Here is a 24986-nt window from a genome sequence, read left to right on the forward strand (position 1 = left end):
TTCAGAGAGATGGGTGTTTGTCTTCCCAAGTAACCGTTAGATGTGATGGAGCCCTGCTTTCCTGGGGATGGCTGAACACCTGCCTGTCCCTGGGAAGTGGTGAATGAATCCCTTGTTTGGCTTTGGTTGTGTTTGTAGCTTTGATTTACCTATTAAACTCTATCTCAAACTACAAGTTTTCTAACTTTTATGCTTCTGATTCTCTTTCCCACCCCCCAGGTTAGGAGTGAGCAAGAGTGTGCCAGCTGTGGTTAAACTACAACAGATTTTGATGGGTATCCTTCCATAAAGCTTGCAGAATGCTGAGAAACTACATGTCTGTTACACAGCTGAAGAGTTGCATGTTGGCAAGAACTTAGGGAAATTTTAGCATGAAATTCAACTATGATATCTGGAAAGGGATGGTTTCACCAGAAGAATAGATCCCATTTACATGCATGCTTAGTCATTAAGATATAATTAGTAGCCAGCTTGCTGCTCGTCAATAGCAAAGGTCAAAGGGCAATTCAAAAGCGAGACAAGAACTGTGCTATGATTACGGAAGCACAAACTGGTTGAGGTTGGGAGGCATCTCCTGAGATCATCTACTCCAACTCCACTGCTCAAGCAGGATCAGCCACAGCCAGGTTGCCCAGGACTGTTTCTAAAGAGCTTTTGAATATCTCCACAGTAGTCTTACTGTGACCAACCCCACAGCAGAACTGTTTTTTTATGTTCATATGGAATTTCAGGTGTTTCAGTTTCTATTGCTTCCTGGCCTTTCAGTGGACACTACTGAGAAGAGTCTGGATCCCTCACCTTCATTTCACCCCTCCCAAATTCAGGTATTTATACACATTAACAAAATTCCCCTGATACCTCCTGAACCTTCTCTTCTCCAGGCTGAACAATCCCACCTGTCTCAGCCTCACACCATATGAAAGATGCTTCAATTCCTTAATCATTTTATTTCAGTTCACTCCTTTCCTTTCAGGGAATATATACCTTAAAATAACCATGTGCAATATTCCTCTGTCCCAGCCAAAAGGTTGTACCCAAAGGCAAGTCCATGAAAGGCTTCTCCACAACTCTTTCATAAATTCTGAAAAGGAAAGGAAAAGTATAGTCCCAAGATGTTATCATTCAATTTACCCAGAGCTGGAATATTCAAAGTGTGACAAATTCTTGTAAAACAACACTCTTTACTTACTTATTGCAGTCCACGTGTAAAATCAAGTGAGAGGCACTGATTGCTAAGGAAAGTCTGTGCCATTTATCATCTGCCAAAATGTATGGGAATACTTCTGTGTGGGAGCGATGACTGCCTGAACGATAATGCAACCTGATTTCATTTCGATGACCACTGCTTTCCAGCTCCAGGTACCTGTATCATAAATGCATCATCATGTCATGGATCATTTTTATCAGCACAGCAACATTTTACATAAGCCATCTTCTCATCATCATGCAGGAACTACTTAGAAGAGGGAGAAAAACAAGCAAGGAGATACAAAGACAAAAGCAGACTCTTTTCAGACTTCCACCGCATCTTTCTTCTCAATGACAAATAATAGCAGGTTACAACTGGTAACAACTTACAACAGGTAAGTACATAAGATTTCAGCCAAAATGTTTTTCTTCTAGCAATATTATTTTCCAGAACATGATCTGATTGCAAGTATTATGCTATTATGAATAGTTGCCTCATATCCTGAAAGCACAGTAAGGATACTCTGAAGGCATGAATGCATAAAAGACAACCCCAAGTTTTGCAGTAGGGACATCATTAGCAATTACCAATCAGGGGAAGTAGGACTGAGATTGAATACTGCTTTGTTTGCTTTCATGTGTACTGTTACATCTCCTTTTATTTTTTGTAATAAAATTTCTCCAAAGAAACATCAAATCAATAAATGCTAACTCTTCAGAAAAATTTATATATATGTGTACATATTTTGCTTTGTTAAATAAGTACGTGTATTTGTGAGGTGGGTGTGTGTATACATACAACTCTATATGTATGCACATATATATGTAAATATGTATATATATGGTAAAAACCCAGCAGCGCAGCTGTGCCAAAATAAGTGTACCTTTCACAAGATTTGCAGATTGCAAATTCAAGCTTTGATGGTGAAATTTTAGCAGCTTAATTTTAAAAGCATTCCGTAACAAACTCAGTTCTTAGACAGGCTGGTCTCTTGCATGTTGGAACTCTTCTGGGAAAAAGCTTGACAAACCATTTGTCTTTTAAAGTAGTAAGCTTCTCATTTTAAAATTCCCTCAAGAAAATACTTTTTACACAGGAAAGGAAAAACAAAATGGAGTTTCTCTAAAAATCATACATAACATACAGCTAAAAAACAAGGAAAATAACAACGTATGTGGTGAGATACACAACAACTGAGAGAACGGACAGTTCATTTTTGTCTATTTTTGCGGTTACATCTGCAATCAGGCATGACAGTGGCTTGTAATCTGAGTGCACATGTTCCAGGGTGATGTCATTTACTTAAACAGGCTATCTATATTAAGGAATAGACAAGATAATGAGTACAGTTTTGAGGAGTGAAGTTGAGACCAAATCAAAACTATCTTGTACAATCATTATCCCTAGGAAGAGAGGTTGGGCTCACTATACAGCTCTCCTTCCTTCACAGTGTTTCACAGTGGAACATGCCTGGCAACAGCACAAAAACAACTATTTTTTTGCAAATCCAGCAAAGGACAATTTCTTCTTCATCCTTAGTATTAGCAAAGAAGTTAACTAATTTCAGATATAAATTTTATAATTTGAGACAATTTACCTTCTCATGGCCCAAAACCAATTTTTGCATTGGCAAGAAGTGGAAACTAACAGAAGGCCAGGCTGGAAAAAAAATGGGCAGTAATGGCAGGATATCAGTCAACTTAATAACCTCCTTCATAATTCAAGCTTCAAGGATAAAAATAAGGTCACTCCCAACCTAACAGAGAAGGGGAACATTATAGAATGGGACTCCTCCAGCAACTTCTAAGTGTCTCCATCCAGTCGCAGACACAAACTGGAAAATGAAAGGCAGGGATATGTTGAAAAAGGCTTCCTGGTAAAACCAACAGCTACCTACTCATTTGAAGTCAATGACGGAACTGATGCTGGCACACAGAGATGCAGGCAGGCAGGGAACAAACTACACCTGTAGACACACAGTCGGTACAGAATGTACTCGTGTTGTCCCTTATGCAGGTAAGATAATGAATGAAACATGGTTTTGCCAATAAAAAGAAGACATTGCTGTACAAATTTCACAAAATAAAAACTGCTGAGAGAGGATGCTGACAATCGATGATGCTGTAATAAGCAAGGAAATCTGCCGACACAAAGTTCTGCAAAAACTGTGGACACTTGGGGTTTTGTTTTAATGGTGATTAATGCACTGTTTTGATATTCACAGACAATCTCTTGTTCTTCCATTTGGTAAACTAACAAATACAACTCCCTTCTAAAGGAGAAAATATGCATCAAAGTGAAAAAGAAAATAATAGCCATTAGGAGAATTAGTAGGAGAATAATTTATGGTTTATTAATAATCTGTAGAGGTAGCAACAAAACACAATGAGAAAAGCAAGTGAATGATAGCCAGAACAATATAGCTTTCAGCTTGAACTAATGCCATAATGCTGAAACACAGGAAAGTGAAAGTGATAATTCCACCTAATTATTTACAAAATACTGTGCTTGCTCTTCCACTTTTCTACATCTGTTTAACTGCCTGGACTTACATGGCTCTATCTCAGTCTCATGAGCTTCAGGAGATAGGACAAGCCTCAGCACTGACAAACTCATTATGGGTGAAAACGCAAAGTTTGCTCGCAGTGAGGCTTCTTGTTCCGTCTGTGAGGCTGTAACACTTGGGTGCACGCTTTCCAAAGTTTTGAGAGTCTTTGAGAAAGTATACTAAGCATTAACAAACACACCTGGGTTTTAAAAATTCATTTCTGGTGACAAAAATACTGTACACTTCTCTCTACACTCAGGATTGCTAATCATTTGAGAGGGAAAAGAGGGTGATTTCAGTTCCTAAATGACTATTTAAAGGAAACAATAACCGCACTGTACTGCAGTCTTCTCCTAGCCAAGAATTTCATTACTGAAAAGCTTCAGGGGAACCTCATCAGCTGAGTCACTGGTTCCTTGTCCACACCAGCCCAGCACAGCCCACTCATCACAGGGAGAGTAGCAGCCAAAGATGTCCCATTATAAATGTCACTGATGCTTCTTCCAACAAGCTCCAAGGTGCTGTTCTATGCTGCAGAAGGTAAAAAGCTCTTGGAGCAAAAAATAAACCCCAATGAGAAACACAATAGCAGAACCTGCTCCCCACTTCTAATGTCCATAATCTCTGTGGTTGTTTAATCAATACCAGGGTATTTGATTTTAACCTGCAAAAAACCCACACACATTGGGTTAAACTGATTAACTTCAGAGGGAGATCATACATGCTTAGGTGTTACTATGTTTGACCGCGGAGAAGAAAATGCCAACCTGGAAAAAAAGGTTGTTACATCTCCATAGATCACTCTATGCATGCACAATCATTGCAAAGGTAGCAGTCAAGGCCACCACTGCAGATCAGCCACTCTGCTTGGAAACCAGCCAGCCCACGATCCCTTACGTACTGTGGATGAAGGTGTCTTCGTATGAGGAAGAAATCTGTTTCAAAGGCCCCAGAGGGATTTGAGACAGAAAACAATGATGTGTTCTCTGCTGCACAGCACTGATCTATTGTAACTGCATAAGAGCTTGGAGTCAGCAGATCTGCTCAACTGTCAACAGATCAGCTCTAATGTACCATCCTGGCAAAGGGCACATGATCACAACCAGCCTGGGCAGGACCTGCTCTTTGGGCTGTGACAGACCAGCTCAAGGGAGACTGTGGAGTCAGGATGTACAGCAAAACGCTAGAGATTTAGGAGGTGAAACACCAGGTGGTCCTGCTGCACACAGTATCAGTCTTTGACAAGAGGGAGAATGCCATTCCAGCTAACAGCCAGCGTTGGCAAGACCAAGTCTTTGATGGCTCACTTGTTCATTTGGCATCCTTGCTCACACAACAAATGCACAGTGTAACTGCCCGCACTTACTCCAGGCAACTAATAATTTCATTTCATTTTACAGCACGCAGACAATATTTTAGAAGCTAAAGGCAAGATATCATGTCTGTTGCTTATTAATTATTACAGGGTCGTTTTTTGGATTTTTTTTTTTAAACTTTTCCTACTTTAAAGTTATAGGTATAGTGTTAAAAGAGTTCTTTATGGTTCTTCAATCTACATTAAAAGGAACACCAATAAAATTAAAGACGAATATGTACTTAAGAAAAAAATTAAATCCGTAGCTCCATTACATATAAAAATATCTTCATTTGAAGATTTTTATATGAAAGTTCTGGTTTTTTGTTAGGTATAATTACATAAAACAAACAAAAAAAGAGATCCTATTCAGTAGACCCTATTCATTGCAAACTATGGCTACAATAGCAGTAAACTTATTCTGCTAGGTATAGATTATGAAGATGTAAAAGCAATTCACACAGCACCACTACCACTTCAGCAACGCATTATTTGCTGTTTCCATGGTATGATGACTGGGTAGTCAGGAATGTGAACCTTATCTTCTATTTGGAAGTAACACTAAGCATTTTGAAACATTAACTAGGAGTTTTACAGCTTGGTGCATTCCCTAGAACAACATGGTATCAAAATATCCCCAGATGGATTCTCATTTTTTCAACCTAAATGATTCTATGATTATATGAAATATCAAGCAGTAACCTTCATTTTACCTGTAAAAATACAGTTCCCACTTCTTACACTACTTCTTGACCTCACTGGCTTTGCCTTTTCCTTGACTATCTAGAGTTCTACCCAGGCAAGAGAAGACTGGCAGTTTGCCAGAGAGTGAAAAATTAAAAAATGGTCTTTATTTTCTGGATAAGTCGGTAGAACTTATTGCAAGTACACAGTGGGCAGGAAGCCAGCAATTCCAGTTCTGTCCCTTTCTTTTGCTGAATACAGTTTTAGAGCCAGATACAAATTTTGACTTAGGATACTTTTGTTCAAAAATGTTGATCCATTCATTAAAACCAAATTTTTGACAGAAACATTATCACAGCAAAGCTTGCGGGGTCTAGATGAAATGCTTGCTAAAATGAGAGAGAGAAAAAAATAGAGATTCTCTAAAAGACTCTTTAAAATCATGGTTATTACCTATATGAAACAGAGAACCCAAGTGAAGAGAGCTCAAAATCAGAAGAGGGTACTACCCATATTAACATAGAATGCACAAACAATAGGACAGTTAAACCAGCCTCCCAGGAAGACTTGATGAGGCTTTTCATATTATCAATAAAAACCAGTCAGGTACAAGAGAAATCTAAATTCAGTAAGTTGTTGTCAAGCCCCATGCCTGTATTAATAAATTAAGCCAGTAAGGCCCATTCCCTGGCCCTGAAGATAAATACGAACAGCAGTGTTCCACTACAACTCACACACATATTGGTGCGCTCTCACACTTTTTCCCTGAAATTGGTGGGGTTTTCCACACTGCCTGGTGGGAGCCAATGCCGCTCCACAAACTGCCCTGACATCATCTGCAGGGGAGACAAAAGCGTGCCAAGGAAGATGCTAACAATTATGCAAAATGAACAGTAGGCCAGTGCTCCAGCCTGGGTACTGTTTGGTTTACTAGCATAGCCCTGGCCAGGCACTGCCAAAAAGCTGCATCACCACTTCATCAAGTGGGGCCAAAAAAAAAAAAAAGACAAACAGAAATGACACTCTCCTCAGGACACTTGTCTCAGATGGAAAAAAACCAAGTCCCCTGCTCCAAATCAGGCAGAGTGGAGATTAACCATGTGAGGAAAACACCTCCAAGCCCCACTAGCCAGAGAGCTACTGATCATTCTGGCATTTACATCTCTTTTACTGTTATTTCTTCCACCACAAAACGGTCAGCCACTCAGCTCTGTTCCAGCACAACACTGCTCCTTGCACTGGATAGCTACGGAGCACAACTGAGGAGGAGGGAAGTGCATTCCTAACGTGCTCAGGCACTGGAACATGCATGGAGGAACACCCTCCTCGTTGGGATGTTCATGGGACAGAACAACCAGGCAAGAAATGACTGGAAGGGCAGACAGATATTATCCACACACATGCACCTGCACAAAGTACTACTGCACTGCTAGCACCGTACCTTCTCCCCAGACAGAAAGAAGCCACAGGACAAGGGAGCAGCTAGGAGAGTGAGGTTGCAATAACGTGATATGAAAGTGAAGGCTAGGAAACAAACACGTGAGACTGTTCAAATCCTTCCATCAGTGTCCCCCTCAGTGTCTGTACCTGATTCAACTAATAAAGCACATGGGACAAAAATGGATGTCAATAAGATACTGTTTCTATCACCATCTTGCAGCCCCTCATCTGATTTCAGTGGGACTGCTGTGGTCTGGAAGCCTTTGCTGGCTCTGAAGTCAAGAACCTGCCTCTCACCTCAGAGATCTCTCTCTGCTTACTTCGCAAAATTTGAGGTCAGCTCTGCTTCTAAATCAGAGAGGAAAAATCTTCCCCCCCTCGCAGACTCTGAATAGCTTCTGCTGAGTTTAGTGCTATGATTCAAGAGTCCCTGGCTGCAACAAGAACAAGATATCCCAGACCCTCTGATGCTACTGCTGATGAGAAGGCAAGGCTCCCAGCCAGCCTTCGCACAGCACTTAATGGAGGAGCCAGGTGCCACAAGTAGGAACTGAGGTCCCACCGAGCTCTTCAAAGCACAGCAAGAAAAACTAGGTGGCCAAGAAGGCCAATGGCATCCTGGTCTGGATCAGGAACAGTGTGGCCAACAGGTCCAGGGAAGTGATTCTTCCCCTGTACTCAGTACTGGTGAGGCCACACCTGGAGCACTGTGTCCAGTTCTGGGCCCCTCAGTTCAGGAAGGTGCTGGAGCAGGTCTAGAGAAGAGCAACGAGGTTGGTGAAGGGACTGGAGCACAAGTCCTATGAGGAGAGGCTGAGGGAGCTGGGGTTGTTTAGAGTAGAAAGAGGAGGCTCAGGGAGACCTCATCACTCTCAACAACTACCCAAAAGGATGTTGTAGCCAGGTGAGGGTTGGTCTCTTCTCCCAGGTAACTATCAGTAAGACAAGAGGGCATGGTCTTAAGCTCTGCCAGGGGAGGTTTAGTTTGGATACAAGGAAGAAATTCTTTACAGAGAGGGTAATCAGGCATTGGAAGGGCTGCCCAGGGAAGTGGTGGATTCTCCATCCCTGGAGGTTTTTAAGATGAGACTGGATGTGGCACTTAGTGCCATGGTCTAGTAACTGCAGTGGCGTTGGATCAAGGGTTGGACTTGATGATCTCAGAGGTCTTTTCCAACTCAGCTGATTCTGTAATTCTATGATTCTATTCTTGTAAAAAGTGGCTTGGTCTTCGAAACATTCAAACCTGATATTACAGCACATTGTCCACATCATTCCTGTTTGAGCCATGGATATGAAATCAAATTCCCAAACAAGAAAATGTTTTTTTTAAACACTAATTCTTGCCTTTGAGCAATTGCTCTCATCCCTCTCATCTCTCTCACTAACCCCATTTATCAAGATATTTATTTCCATTCTGTTCTCACTATCACACAGTCCCAGGAATATCAGTCTTGCCTATCTGAAGCTTCCCCTTCTACTGGAAAAAAAAAAAAAAAGATCAGTGAGGGAAGAACTTTTTCAGATCAAACACTATAAAAACAAATGGCACAAACCATCCCTCTCTTTCCCTTTCTTAACAAAGTTTATTCAAGGAGAGTAAGAGGACTATAAATAAAATAAGCAACTGTCTGCATTAGTAAAAGAAAAGACACTTTCAACATAACTTCTCTCGTTTCCTACCCGTAAGAATACAGTTTTCTTTGTTATTTACTTGTTCATAGAAAGCCTTTCAAGCAACAGCAGAAGAATAACAGCATCTGTCAAAACTCACATTTCAGCTATTTCAGTGGTGGTTTAGGAAGGAATAATCTTTTGTCTCTTATTCAAAAAGGTCTGTCACTAGTCTCAATTCAAGTAAGAGGTTCCAGGTGTATATGAGCATTCTGGAAAAAGTTCTCAACCAATTCACCCTGGTTAGTTGGCACTGGATGATTTACATTGGACAGACTGGCCTCACTTGATTAAAAAAAGTTACACAATAGTGTTTTCAAGGTGCATGCATTACAAGAATTTACACACTATTGGTAATATTTTTTTTGTCACAGAGTATAAAGTAAACTGAAAAAGAAAAAAAAAACAAAGCAACAGTGACATGGTGTCAATCAAATTTATAATAACTTTCATAACCAACACTTAAGAAATAGGTCATTCCTAACATCATGAAGACATTAAACTGAGTATAACACAGAACTGCTGCTTACAAGTATTTCCATCCAACTCCATACTTGGGGATAGAAGTAATCTCCCCAACAAACAGAAACAAGGAAATTTTCTCTTTTGGGATAAAGAGCCCTACCAAGCTGCCAGTATCTACAAAGAGAATCCTTTGTGCCAAAGAATCTTCTCATGCACTAGAAAAGCAGTGAATGAATGAAAAAAACCCCCCCTTTTTTTGACAGTTTTGATGAAACCTGCAACCTGTATCAAAAGAATAGAAGACTAATACCAGAAAAGTTTATATCACTACAGAAATTAAATTCAAAAGCAATTTATTGTTACGAACAAATTCCAGAGGGTTAATGACTATCATCAGACCAGTAAGAAACAGCCACTAAGATTTAAAACAAAAAAACCACAATACGGAATGCTATAACCCTCCACTCTTCCAACAAAGAACATCATGGAGTGGTTTAAAAAGCAGAAATAAGCTACTACTTCTTTTGGCACCAGGAACAGTTGCATACAGCTTTAATGTTTGAAAATGAATCCCATATTAGTCTTACCTAACATCTGCTCTGCAAATTATTGCCTTAAGTGGTGATTATTGGCTTAAGCAGTAAATACTGAAAGTTTTTCTCAGTGTAACATGTTTGCAGCAGATTTTGTGGTGTCAGAGAGGAATCTTTGCACTGCAGTCCAGAAATACTGATATTCATATGTCAAATGCAGAGAACATACAGTTCCACCTCTATTTTAATACAGTGATCAAATGAGAAAACAAAATTCATGCATCGGGAATTCACCTCTGGCAACTTATCTCCTTGTACACATAAATCAGTAAGAGAGAAAATGTCACAGATAAGTTCCTCCAACATACTGAAAGAGGTCTGAAACTACTGTACAGTACAGCCCATTTGACAACAGATAATCAGAAGACACCAACCACTGTGAAAACAAATGCTAAGTAAGGCAGAAAGTGAATAAATTAGTAGAAGTACAAATTAAGTATAGAGAATAGCTGTCCATAATATTCTATTGATTTCAGTGCTCTGTTTCAGGATATAAAAAGCAGTAATCAAAGGAAAGAATGAGTAAACTACAACCCTGCAGTTTCCTGCTTTAAGGGCCCTAATATGCAGTATCTCAAGAGACAGGAATATACCATTAGTTACATAAAGCCATCTAACCACTAAGGGAGAAAAAGGTTTACTATATCTCTCCACTGCTGATGATTAAATGAAAATATACGATGGAATAGCAAGATTTAACATATATTACAACCCCATCGCTGACTCAAATCATCTCTCTGTTGACTGTTCCTTCAAGAAGTAGGTAAGACAAATTCAGAAGTGAGGAGGATAATACAGCTTAAACTGAAAGCTGAGACCAAACACACAGGAATCAGTGTTTAACATTGTTTCTACTCAGAAAACATTCATAACTTCTATCTTTCAAACATATGCCATACATAAATCTGCCATATATAAAAGATGCATTCAGCTGCCTGAAATTCACCTGAAGTATTACTGACGTGTAACTTGGATTCCCTGACACCACAAGAGCTTTTTTTTTTTTTTTTTGAAAGTATCAACCTCCACACTGTACCCAAAACTACCACTGCCCGAACTCCTTGGCTGCTCTAATCAGAGGGGAAAAAAGCAACATCTGTGGAAATGTATGAGTGAGTTAGAAAGAGACAGTTAAAAGTATTGTTTCGGATTCTTTCACTTTAGGTTTATTTTTAAATATTTTAATATATTAAATACTAGAGAAAAGCATAATTGTTATAAAATGGGAAGTCAGTTTTGATACTCAGCTAGGAAAAGAAAAATAAAACCATTTAATTGAGTATGAAAAGATTACTATATTTGCAGAACATCATTTCAGGAGCTGCTTTTTGTGGTGACAGCAACAGCCCAGCCTCAGCAAATGCCCAAGCCTCAGACTTACATGAAGAACTTTTGTATCTCTCTGACAGAGCACAAACAGCGTTCAGCATGATGCTAGAGAGCAAACTTTGTGAGACCAGTCCTGTCAACTTCTTAAGACCCAAAGCCTTAAACAGTTGCATGATCATATCTCAGTGAAAGTATTTATGTTTTATGATCCTCAAAATGGAACCAGCAAAAAAAGAACAAAAACAATCACATAAAACTAGACAACACAGACTGAGTCAGTAAATTCTGAATCATGTAAACTATTTTAAGTCTATAAAGAAAATCATAAAATTAAAAAAAGTAACTACAATTTAGGAAATGCTCTCAATTGCTGTAAACTAACATATTTGCACAGAATTCCCTAGACCCATGCAAAGAGGATGTTTTATTTTCAAAAACATGTTTCCTTAGCCACTGAATAAACATACCTGTTTCCACTTCTTAAACATTTTTATTTTCTCGTACCTTAGAAATTCTTTTACCCTAGAATTAGTTGTTATGAAACCTCTGTAAAATAAAACATATGAAAAGTTACTTGTGTGATAACTGACTATATCTTTCAGTTATTGTCACCTTCCTTACCAGCATTTAACTCCTCATTGCAGAAAAGTATGAGCTAGTACTAGGAATATAGCCAACAGGCAGCAGTTCAATACTAGCACAACATTTTTTGACATCAGCTAGGGCAAAGGAGTGGAACCAGGTCTGGCATTGCTACTTCTCCTACTATGATGAGTGCACAAAGACTTCACAAGAAGTTGTTTAAGAACTAAAGGACTGTTACAGACAAGTCCCTGGTCAGAGATGGGCAAGGTCAGAGACGGAGATCCAGAACTGAAGCAGCAGCTATGTAATGTAAGCCATCCAAATGTTTCTTTTTAACTTCTATATTCTCTTGTCTTTATTTTCATTGATCATAAAAAAACATTACAACCATAACTACAGGAGACTCAGAGATGCTACCCTGATTCCAGTATTACCCACACCTAAGTCAGCCCTTATTTTAGCACAGTTAACCTGAAAAAGCTCTACTATGGCACACAGACTTCTGAACATCCTAGCACAGAATAGAACAGAATGTGTTTATTAAAAGCCTAAGGGCACATCTAATATAATAGCCACAAGTTCTTTCTGGCCATACTCTTGTTCAGAGTAATTTTATACCTGCTGAAGATAATGAAGATATTTCCTGACTTTAAGGGATCAGATTACATCTAAATTTTTAAAACAAATTCTTCTAGTTTCTTTTTAAATGGACTACCCAATATTCTCCCAAAAACCACAATGCAATATTCACAATTAGATTGTTCTTTAGCTGCTTCAACAAATCTGACCTAATGAGTGACTATTTGCCTAAATAAGCTAGAAAAGTTTTTTTCTTATTTTTCGGTTATCCAAAGGCTTACAAGGAGACCCAAAAACGAAACGTAAAGCATACATTCCTACAGAAAAATTGTAAGAGAAAATAATAAGATAAAGAGGACATGAATGGTGGCAGGAGTTTTTTTCACCAAGGCACAAACTAGTTATTATCTTCATTTTCATAGCTCTAACATTATAACATTAGAATAAGAATAATAATAGTTTTCACAGTTAAGAGAAAAGAGCCCCAAAATGTTCAGCAGTGCCACCTAAGTTACAGATCCACAGTTAAATACCTACACACATAACACAGACCTGATTTCAACTAGAAACCTTGACAAATGCTTTCCATTGATGTAAGACAGTTCAGATTTCGATATGCAGATAAACAGAAGATCACAGAATCAAAGAATCACAGAATCAATTAGGTTGGAAAAGTCCTCTGAGATCATTGAGTCTAACCTACGACCAAACACTACCCTGTCAACTAGACCATGGCACTAAGTGCCATGTCCAGTCTCTCCTTAAACACCTCCACGGACGGTGACACCCTGAGCAGTCCATTCCAATGTCTAATCTCCCTTTCTGTGCATACATTCCTCCTAATGTCCACCCTAAACCTCCCCTGGCACAGCTTGAGGTTATGTCCTCTCATCCTGTTGCTGGTGGCCTGGGAGGCCGACCCCCACCTGGCTACAACCTCCTTTCAAAGCAGTTGTAGAGAGTGATAAAGTTACCCCTTAGCCTCCTCTTCCCCACGGAAGCCCAGCTCCCTCAGCTACTCCCATAAAACTTGTGCTGCAGACCCTTCACCAGCTTCATTGCCCTTTTCTGGACACACTCCAGCACCTCAATGTCCTTCCTGAATTGAGGGGCCTGGAACTGGACACAGTCCTCGAGGTATGGCCTCACCAGTGCCAAGTACAGAGGGACAATCGCTTCCCTAGTTCTGCTGGCCATGCTATTTCTGATACAGGGCAGGATGCCATTGACCTTCTTGGCCACCCGGGCACACTGCTGGCTCATGTTCACTGGCTGTTGACCAGCACCCCCAGGTCCTTTTCCACTGGGGACCTTTCCAGACACTCTGTCACCAGCCTGTAGCACTGCGTGGGGTTATTGAGGCCAAGAAATGTTTTCTAGCAAACACTGCAAACATTTTGAGTAAAGTTCTCTGTCATTCATGGGGAGGCATAAGCCCATAACTGGAGGATTTTTTTTTTGCTTTTTTTAAACTGCTTGCCGTGTTAAACTGGTGCAGAGGTGAACATACAGGGCCAGGCTTTGTGAATCGGTGTAGCTATACTGACATGACGCTTTTATACCAGCTGATCATCTGGTCCTTATGGTTATGAATGACAACAGAGAACTGCCTTTTCATGCCCTTGGTGGCAAGAGACACGTAAAGAGTAACATCTGTTCCCCTTCCCTTAGCTGATTTGAACTTGTGAATTTTTATGAATCTGCACACTATGGCTATCCAAACACTATGAATATTTGCAAATGATGTGCTACACAACAATTTTGCTCTAATTTACATTCAACTTTTTTACTGCATAAATACATATACTTTTATTAGCCAGCACACAGGTATCAGTACTTACCTGTGATCTAAATGATGAATAGAGAGAATAACCCCTGAATTCAAATGGGCTTGTTTTAAGGTCACAAGGATTGTGAATTCATATTTATTTCTTAACTTCTGAAAAAAGACTTCAGCTGTTTCTGGAGATGCCTTAACAATTCTTGAAGTATCTAAAAAAAACCAAGAGGAAAAAACACTCAGTATAAAATCTTACTTTACTTTATATCCTCATTCAAATAGCTTACAAAACAACAAGCTATTTATGAGAAGCAAAATTGAACAGACAGGCAAAAGTAGGGACCAAAGTATTTTAAACATCAGTTTTACATGCAATAGGAGCCATATCAATGAAAGAGAACACATTTTCTAGGACACTTATTCTATTCTGCAGAAGGGTGGTGTTTTGTTTTGAGCCAGGGTCATAATTCTTTTACTTTCTCCATGGACGCCCACATGGTACCTTTAATATCTCCTCCAAAGTATGGGCTCACTGGCAATGAAGCACAGAGTAAGAACATATGAGGCTAAACCATGAAGCACGACCTGAGCAACTTTTTAATGACTTCTATAAAAATGTCAAATACACAAATAAATAAATAAACTGATTTAAAAGGAAAAAAAAAAACAAACAAAGCAAAGAGCAGACCTCTTTAGGGACAATTTACTCAGTTTTAAGTAATTCTATAGTTATCTTAAAAACTCACCAAATTTCAAAACATATTATTGATAATTAATCACTACATACTCCAGTTGTGTGGTATTTTGTTGCTGCTTCTTGCACAGAATGTCATGAGAGTAATGACAAACACAAAATATTTTAGTTTTAAAAACTCACACGCAGCCAAGACTGAAGCAATATTTCTGCTGAATTTTACATAACATGTATAGAAAATAAAAGGCCCAAGCTCAAAACCTCTAGAGAGATAATTTACAAAATAAGATGTCAAGTGCTAGAAAAACAATTCCCAAGGTTTTCCATAATACATTATACCAGGAAAAAAATTAATATACATTTTTAACGCACAAAATCAATTCATTAGCATGTGTAATCAACCGTGTAAGAACTAAATCAATTCACAGTAATTTGACCATCTGCTCCATGTGGGGACACTAACTCAGAAACAGCAGTAGAGTTAACTGCAATAGAACTGGTGATCTTCTTTTGGCAGCACTGGAGCTGAGCTCTCAAGTACACCACTCTCAGTGTACACCACTGTTCTTAAAACAGTTTTATTCTTTAAGCGGGACCTATGAAAATGCTGTTCTTCATTAACAGAAAAGAGTCGACTATCTTTTATGGACCAGGAATATTTTTAATATATATTTAAGAAATGTAACAACCTGTACAACTCTGAAGTCCTAATCAAGCTCCTGCACAGGGTCACACCAGGCTGAATTTCATTTGTTTTTCACGTAGGGGAATCCAAAAGACAAAAAAAAAAAAAAAAAATCTGATTTCTAAATTTCTACCAAATTCCTATGATATTCTCATTAGCAACTGATGAAAGAAAGTATATGCATAACACCCTTACCCTTATACAAGGCCAGTTCACACATAAATAACCATCTCCCCCTCCCACATGCACTTTTATTCCAACTGGAGCTACTGGGATGCAAACATTGCACTACAGATGGCCTGTGCTTTAGCAAGGAAACAAATCTTCACCATCACATGGAACTCTCCAGAGCTGTCCCAGTCCTCATCACTGTGCTGAGAGAGGCAGGGGAAACACAGAGTTGCCTTAGCACCCACAGGAGAGGAATCTTTTTTGAGGTCTATTCATGTCACCATGAATCATTTGATCACTAGGTTGGAGGAGAATTTTCCATCCTCTATTCTATCAGACCTTATCTGGGTACCCTACCATCATTCATTGTGGCCTTAGATAACCTTCTTGTACATAGACAATAGCATCAAGACCTGACTACATCACGCTCGAAGCCTATATATTAAGATTACTGTCACATTAACTGCTAGAGTATTAAATTGCCAAACCACATGGCCATTCAGTTTTGGTATTGCAAATAGGTCAGTTCATATTTGCTGCTCAAACAAGCTACACAGCCTTTTCAATTATTACTACTCTTACAAAGCACAAACTCTTTGTTCAGGGCAGGCACCAGGTGGATTTTGTAAAAGCAAGGTGACTGAAAGGTCCTTCATCCATCAGATCCATTCTTTTTACACTAATATAAGAGTGCAAATCCCTCCTTCCTTCGAACAATAACAGTAGGTGCTTGATAGATGACCAGCTATGCTCAATAAATAATGCTTCAGGCTTGTTCTTGACATTTGGGTTCTAGTAATCAGTTTAACACCCAAGGAAAAAAATTTACTGGAACTGGATAGCTTGGAAAAAAGGTTGGAAAATCAAACTGGTATATCTCAGATAATAATTTGTGGTTTCTCAAAAGTTACATAAAAACCTCATACTATGAAGATTTCTAATACATAAATCCAAAGGCATAAATCTCTTTAGAGTGCAGAAATAAGGAGAGAACTATTATTTTGAATGAGAAATTTGTCTCTAGCCATGATACATATATATTGGGTTTACTTTCCTAGAATATTGCCTGTGTTTGGTTTTACCACACCATGAAACAAAAATCCAAACTCAAAGCATGTCTCACTCCTTGCTCAAGTTAGAGGTCTTTTAAGATCTAACACTGCAAAGCAATCTGAAAGCTCAGTGAAGAAAACCACTGACCACCAAAACCTGCAGGAACTCAGCCTTCAGAATACAGCTTACTTGCTGCCTGTGTTCGCAACAACCCTCTCTACTGGGATGCATTTTCCCCTCTCAGAGACAATCTGCAGTCAGAGCTCTGCAGCAAACACCAACACCACACCAGTGTTTCCTGGAGGTGTCAAGAGCAGACATTGTCATTTCAGTCATGTCCATGAGATGATAATTACTGCACTATAACCAAGACAGCAAGTCTAACTTTCACCAGGAGTCATTCCACAGGTCACACCAGCGCAAACGGGTGTTGCAGAAAGCAGCAGTTTTATCCTTTGCTGTCACCAGCCTTTAATTGCTTTCTCCTCATCCCTGTGGTGACAACTGCATTCATGTAAACATATGAGGAACCATATTAGGCAACTGATCCAATCTTAACTAGCCCAACCATGCCTCACCACCAAAAAACAAAAAAAAAAAAAAAAAAAAAAAAAAAAAAAAAAAAAAGGCAGCTTTGGAAGCAGGAAAATTTCCATACACAGCACCAGCAGCATACCAAATCACACAGCAGAAAGACTTAGGACAAGCCATTCAATATAGATGTTTTCCAATCCACAATAAAAAAACCAGTTATTAAACAATGGATAACTTGTTTCAGCAAAGGATGTGCTCTTGAGTTTCTGAAGAACATCCAAAGCTAAATATACAGTATGAACTGAATTATAAAACAGACTCCTGCAGAACAGTGTTTGAAGGAGGCATCCTAACTAACTGAGCTCCACACTTTGTTTCATGTGCACATAATCAGCTTTTAACAGCAGCATCTATAAATCAATTCTGCATCTGACTGTATGCTTGTTGAACTATCCAAATTAAAGTCTAGTGGTTTGTGAAAAAAAAGGGCTGTAGGTTAAAGGAATCTGAAAAATATAATAAGGCTGGTTCAATTTTGTTTCATTTTCTACACTAGTTGAGATGAGTGTCACAAGCCATACATTCACATTCTGTCACTTCCCCATAGTTCCAATTTTTGGCTAATATTTTCTTAAATAGGAATTTCACACTGACTACAAAGGGCAACTGTTTACTTAATATTGTTCTTTTTTTAAGTAATCAATGTGGGCTAAGCTGCTCCAGCCAATGGGGCAACATACAAAGCCAATCCAAAAGCCAGATCTTTCCAACTCTGAAAGGGTGTAGCAGGTTTTAAGCAGAGCACAGTACATTCAAATTCAGGAGTTGCATTCCTGTAACGAAAACTGAAGACAGAGAGAAGTAAAACAGCCTTTATTAGACCAAAACCCTGCTAAACGTGATGCACTTAACATACTTCAGCAGAAAGGCTGGTTGTTTGCTATTTGAACTGATACATAACATCAGCTCATAAAACATTTTGAGCTACTTTTCTATACATTTTAATTACTTCTCATAGATTCCCAATCGTTTCAGAGAGAATAGCAAAACAGGAGCAGCTATAGCTTTCCAAACCCACATGAATCCGAGTTGGTTTCTCTAAGGCTGTAGGAAGGAACGCAGCAAGAATCTGGGGGAAGATGCTGCAGTTCTACCTCAAATTTAAAAGACTACAAGATACAGGGTAAACACTAACCTGTAAGACTCCAATGTGAGGCCATTCCCAAAGGGTGTGCTTAAGCTGCAGGGCCCAGAGCACTGTCAGTTCCCAAGCACAGGTGAATACTAGGACTACAACTTAAATGTATGTCAGGATACGAACAGGTGCATCTAGACCTTTATGTACCCAAGTGCTCCCTGTAAACTGGATACAGCCTAGTCTCACCAGAACAAAAACTTACAAGTGCCAGGAGCAAGAATGCTACCAAATCTCTCAAGTTAAATGATCAGGACCTTGGGATAGTCACAGACTGTTTAGGGAGATAGCCCACTGTAGTGGTTTGGATCTTGTTTTCCCCCCAGAGGCTAAGAAAAGTGGTAATGCCCTTGTAGTTTAGACACCACCACGACATAATGTGTCTCACTTCTTATTTCCATTAAAAAAATGCTTCAGCAAGGATGTATGCAGATAGAAATGCAATGGATGTGAAGGAGAAAAGAAAGAGGGCAAAATGCTCTTCAGTTGAAACTAACAATCGAAACAAAAACTGACTTGAAGCCAAATCATTAAATCAAATAAAACAAGGGGAAATGTCAGTTTGTTCTCGCACCATTTGGGGAGATTCCAACTGCCTTTGCTTTGTAGCTTGCTCTATTCCGAATGTCACCCACAGCTTTGGTGTATCATTCAGCTTCCTCCACTTCAAACCATATGCAAAGTCCCACAAGTCACAACAGACTGACACAAAAGACTAGAAGAAGGACCTGTCCCTGAACACATTTTCCCCCCAACTATATTGTTGCTCATGCTTAAAACAATTCAACTTCATACTGTTCATCCTCAAAAATTGGTAATCATATCACTTCTGACCAAAACTATGGCTCACCTACATGCTACATACTTTGGTGTTTAAAGTCATCTTGGCACAACTAAGAATTCAAATCCACTGCTGGACAAGAGGAGGGAAAGGTACTGAGAGCCTGAAGCCTGAACACCTAGACTTAAAGTCAGTTGCAGTGTTTCTGATCTGAAATATCCAAATCATTATTATGGACTGAACTTGCTTGTGTAATCGGGAATGGTTTGTGCATTTGTCTAAATAATCATGATTTCATTCAAAGTACTTTGCTTGAAATGTTTTCTTCTCCATGTTCAAAGTCCCCAGGGAATTTTTGCTTGGTTTACTAAGCTTGTTTCCTTTCTTAACTTTTTGTTTTGAAGCTATAGGAACATTAAAAATGAACAACTATGCAAATAAAATTAAAATAGAATATATTTAACAGGGGGGAAACCTTCTACCTGGTATGATAGATTGAGATAACTGAGGGGTAGCAAGCTTTCAACTATTTCTGCCTGCTCCTGGCACTGATTTGGATGACTCTTTAGGATAGACTTTGAAAATTCAACTGTGGCAAAGTACAGCTGTAATGTAATATGCCTTCCCTGTATATTGACAATGATACCACTGAAATCTGCCTAGAAGCATTCTGCAAAAGACATGACACAAATCTAGTTTGAGAGCAATTATTCTAGTGGCTAGGTTAAGCCTCTGAGCTTATGTACTGACTGGCTGCTTCTAGAAATCAAGAAAAGTCACATCTAACTGAATCTTTCTGTGATGCTAAGTTTACCTTCCCACAGCCTAACTAATATGACTTCCCCTGCTAAAACAGTCTCTTTGCATCCCCGTGAGGCTACAAAACAGTTGTTGAGGTGCCAGCCACTGAAGTACAAACTCTTTCAAAACATGGCGAACCACTAACATGATCTTGAAAATCAGGCTTTTTGTCACACATGTACTTAACTAGACTGCACTGTGTGGAATGGGGAAGATGGACCTTTCCTTCCAGCCCACCCACCTTCTACACTAGCAGAATTCAACTCCTTCAGTGAAGCTGTCAAATGAAGGGTGCAGCTGCTCAACATGATTCTTCTCCTGCATTACAGACCATGGAAATGTCATTTCAGCGGTGGTTTGCCTCAGTGTGTCAACAGCACAACACAAACAGCCATAGACAGCATCTTTGCTTGGTTAGTAGATCCATACAACACAAAGAAGTAGATGCAGAGAGAACAAGTGGTAGATTTCATCATCATGGCTAGGCTTCGCGAACGGAGATTTGGGAAGGGCTCTACCCAAGTGGTAGATTTACACCACTATATAAACATTCATTTGATCATAGGACTAGCTATCATGGTTCTCTCAATCTCAGGTTTAACTTGGCAAAGCACAATGCTAAGACACTTGGACATCTCTCATCCTCCCTTGGACTGTGGTCCTTTCAGCAAAGAAGGAATTTGCAATAGGATTATAAAAGAGAATCATGTACTGTAATGTAAAGCAGCCCTCAAAAAGGCTGCACCTCAAAAAGTCAGGTGTGCTCTTCCAAAAATACATAGAGTCCATGACTAAGGGTTTCATGACCTTTGGATTCAGTAAGTAAAAAGCAAATGAGAGGTAAATAAGTACAGTAAAGGTTCTAGTGACTGTATCTACACTAACATATTTCTGATAATTTTTCAAACCTTTTGCAAATGAAAGGATAAGAAACCTAACTGTAGAAAAACCTGAATTTTAAATGTGTAGGAATCCAGATTAGAAGTCTGTATTCTCAGCACAGGAGGTTGAAACAGCTGATTGCTAACAAGCAATACAGATCCTGCCACACTAGATTGTTACTAAAACAACTCCCACCAAACCACCATAGAAAATGAGAACGTGCTCTCCTGAACATTTCTGGAAGGAATTTTAGAAACATACAGATCATCACAGGGGGAAGCACCACACATACAAAAGAACTATCAGGAATTTCTAAAGGCATACATGATACAGAAAACTTCTGCTCCTTGTTCAGAAGAAACAGTATCCCTTGCAGTGTAACTATGTCATCATGCTAGATACTATCACCAGGAGAGAGGGTGCTACACAGAGCAGACCTATTACATGATAACAAAATTATGAAGATAAAAGACAGCTTCTGTTCTTGTTACTGAAATTCCACTCCTAGGAAATAAAAATGTGTGTTGTATGGTATGCTCTGCACCATATATTTATTATTATAATGCTTTCTGGTGATTTATAGTTTCCAGATTATCAATTATATGATGCAATAGCTTTTTTTTATTATTATCAGTTTCCCCTTGTCTATATTTCAACCCTATTTTTAATTCCTCTTTAAATTATGAAGATGCTTTTTATGTGCTCCCTTATAGGTAGTATTAAGTACTGCTACTTAGAATTATGTTGTTCAGGTTTTTCACAGCAATACTACTATAAAACCTACTATGTTTGAACAAGGACACAGATGTAGCATTGAGTGGGATTTCTCTCTGGTTCATTTCAATAGAGGCTCTAGCTACATTTAAAAGGTAGCAGCTACTGTAGCTTTATAAATATATATGTGTATATAAACATGCACACACAGAGCTCCCTTCAGGCACAAAGCAGCCTTCTAGAAGCTGCTTTGAGAACACCTTGAAACCTGTGGAGTAAAATCAAGCCTCTCGTTTTCCTTGCTGCTGCCATCTGTGGCATATGCACCTAGTTATGCTTGGCTGCATGCAGTCACATAAGCACTTTGTGTCAAACTGACCTAACAACAAACAAAAATATCACACCAAGAAATGCTGTTAACACTGGGACATTGAAGAGCAGAAGAAAAATAATGCATTGCCTTCCAGTCATACTGGTACTGTAATAAGGGCATGATATACCTTAGAACTACTAAAAGACTGATTTTATTTTCAGTCCCATGTCATATAGCATGGTCAGGATTTTAACAGTTATTCAAGTTGTGCTCTGAGGGGGAGGATAGGAAGAAGAGGCAGTGTTGCCAGCCTTTTCCAAATTAAAAAGCAGGCTACTGAAGGTAAACAAAGCCTAATCAATTTAAAACAATAAAGTACAAACTTAATGAGAATAATAAACCATCTAAACAGATTATGCTAGGTGTAGATCAAGCTGCATGACATGACCTACCTTTCTCCCTGAAGACATGACACAATTCAAATTCTCAATTATATCACATTCCAGTGGTGAACTATCATACAGTAACAGACTGTAGATCAGTACCCACCATGGTACCTCTGGATTAAGACCATGCTTGGTATAGACATTCCAACACCCTCTCAGCAACATACCACATCTCTCCCTCACTTGGTTCTCACTGTGCAAGTGTCAGTAAGACTTATTCATGCTCTCTGCTCAGTCATTTTCTCTCAAGACCTCCTTTTCTGACCAGTATGATGCTCCTGAGGACCTAACTCCTGCAGCCTGTGTTTCACAGAATCATTTAGGCTGGAAAGGAGCCCTTCAGATGATCTAGCCCAACCATAATCATTTCTGAATGCTCTGGAGGGTTTACCTTTTCTTCCCCCCCATTAAGAATCTGTTTCTCCCTCTTTGCATTGGTTTGAATCTCTCATCCTAGTTTTCCTTCATTTCTGGCTTTCTGGGGTACAAGCATTTTTTGCCCACATAAGGACTAATTGCCTTCAGCTCACCAAAAGCGTAAAGAATTTTAGTGCTGATTTATTTTCACACAACACAATGGTGAGCTTAAGAAAACATTATTATGAGATCCACTGTAATTTCACAGATAACCACAACAATGTGGTCTGCATGAAAAATTAACTTCTGACACAAGAGAATCACCAACAGTCACCAATGCAGACAGAGAGCTTCAGAAAACTTAAACCTGTATCCTAACAGCAAAAATAGCACAGCATGGCAGGGGGAGGGAGGCCACCACTGCTAAAAATTACACCTGAAGCATGCCAGGCACAACCAACACCTTTGTTGCTAGCCACAGGTCTCCAGCAGTAGACTGAGCAAACAGCAGCAGACAGGGGAAGAAGGCAGGAGACTGAACTGTAGACAGAATTTAGGCAGCAGCAAAAATGAGGGGGAAGTGGCAGAGAGACCACACCTGAGGGTAGAGGGGGGACACCAATGCCACCAACTGTACTGGCATTCTTGGAAAAATCTCTACTCACAGAATATCTGTATTGATGCCAGGAAAATGAAAGGTTAGAAGGTTTTGAATTGGGAACAAAGAGGAAGGATCCAAAGAATACCATTACACACAACTCAGCCATGAGCAGGGAAGACGGACAGAAAATACATGGGGAACCTGAGCTACCATTGCCAGAGGCTTCAAGGAAGCTGAGGAGAACTAGAGTCCAGATGCTCCTGCAAGAAGTTTTCTGTCAAGTCAGGTATAAATGGAATCCACGCTTCTATGAATGTGCCCACTAGCCCTGGTTAACCAGCTACAGGTTTTCAACTCATATCCAATTTATAAGCTTAGATGAGTTAAAATCATAAAATTTTTCCAAACCCTAATTTCTTTGCTCTTGTAGGCTTATTTTAACTGGATATCACTGAAACATACTTAAGTGCACCAAAGAACAGGTTTCAGGAGAATACAAAGGCACCAGTTGCATTATTGAGTATCAGGTGTTCGATGCTACTTTGTGTCTTTGAAAATCTCTCTCTATACTAGAGCAATTCCACCAATACCCTAAATCTCCAGAGTACAGAAAAACTTACAGGGTCATCCACCCATCCTTAGCGTATTAACTGAATGAAACACAATTACTACAACATAGCTAATGTTTCCTAGATATTTTATTTCATGCTATCTTCTAAAAAATAAAAAGTGTGGAGATTTCCAAGACTTCAGTAGCTATTCCACAGTCTAAACCAGTTCACTGTGAAAGTCTCCTTTTATCTTAAATCCTCAGTATCATTACCTTACTCTTACCTCTAGCTCTTTGAATACTAAATAATTCCTTCGTTTTAAACTTCTAAGAATTTTCTAATACTAGACACTTATCATACAACACTTTTGTCATTGCTTGAACAAGCTGTACATACTGAAGTTCTTTCGAAAGCTTTCTTAGTAAGTCAGCCCTTTTGTTACTGTATAATCAGGTCTGTTGTCCTCTTCAGTCCCTGCAATTCATTGATATTTTTCCGAAATACAGAAACCCAGAGTGAATGCAATAACCCAGACACAATCTCAGTTTTAAAAAAATTCAACCTCCCAGATCTTATTCATGTATGCTTTTGTTACACTAATGGTATATGCAGGGATTCTTAAAAAGAGCATCACTGAACAGGGTACAAAAGGTTTTCCTCAAGTCTACCCTCTTCCTTGAATGGATGCTGAGCAAATCTTCTATTTCAAGTTCAAGACATATTAGTCAATGTCACGGGAAATCTTAAGAGTGCCTTTGGAACAGTTGGGGCACAACATGCAAATGTGTATTTAGGGAGTTATTAAAACACAGATTATTGACTGCAAAACCAGAAAAGGTCCTTTGGAACCCTTCTGGATCATTACATAGCTGTATCTAGAGACTGGTGGACTTCCAGCCATAGAGTCAAGGCCGGTACATGTCACTTCTTTTTAGGATAAACAATATGGATGTTACCACCATCTAATTATACTTCAATAAGTATTTAT

At 39.2% G+C, this 24986-nt stretch overlaps 1 protein-coding gene across 1 annotated transcript in view; it reads right to left on the minus strand.

Annotated features, from left to right (window-relative positions):
- Positions 1-24986, minus strand: part of NELL2 (neural EGFL like 2) — a 146644-nt gene that overhangs the window by 111784 nt on the left and 9874 nt on the right. The window contains 3 exon segments of the mRNA XM_032687990.1: positions 985-1081; positions 1190-1363; positions 14282-14432. Of these exon segments, the coding sequence (XP_032543881.1) occupies positions 985-1081; positions 1190-1363; positions 14282-14432 (422 nt within the window).

Source organism: Chiroxiphia lanceolata, chromosome 5 (assembly GCF_009829145.1).
Source record: "Chiroxiphia lanceolata isolate bChiLan1 chromosome 5, bChiLan1.pri, whole genome shotgun sequence".
In the NCBI taxonomy this organism is placed as follows: Eukaryota; Metazoa; Chordata; class Aves; order Passeriformes; family Pipridae; genus Chiroxiphia; species Chiroxiphia lanceolata.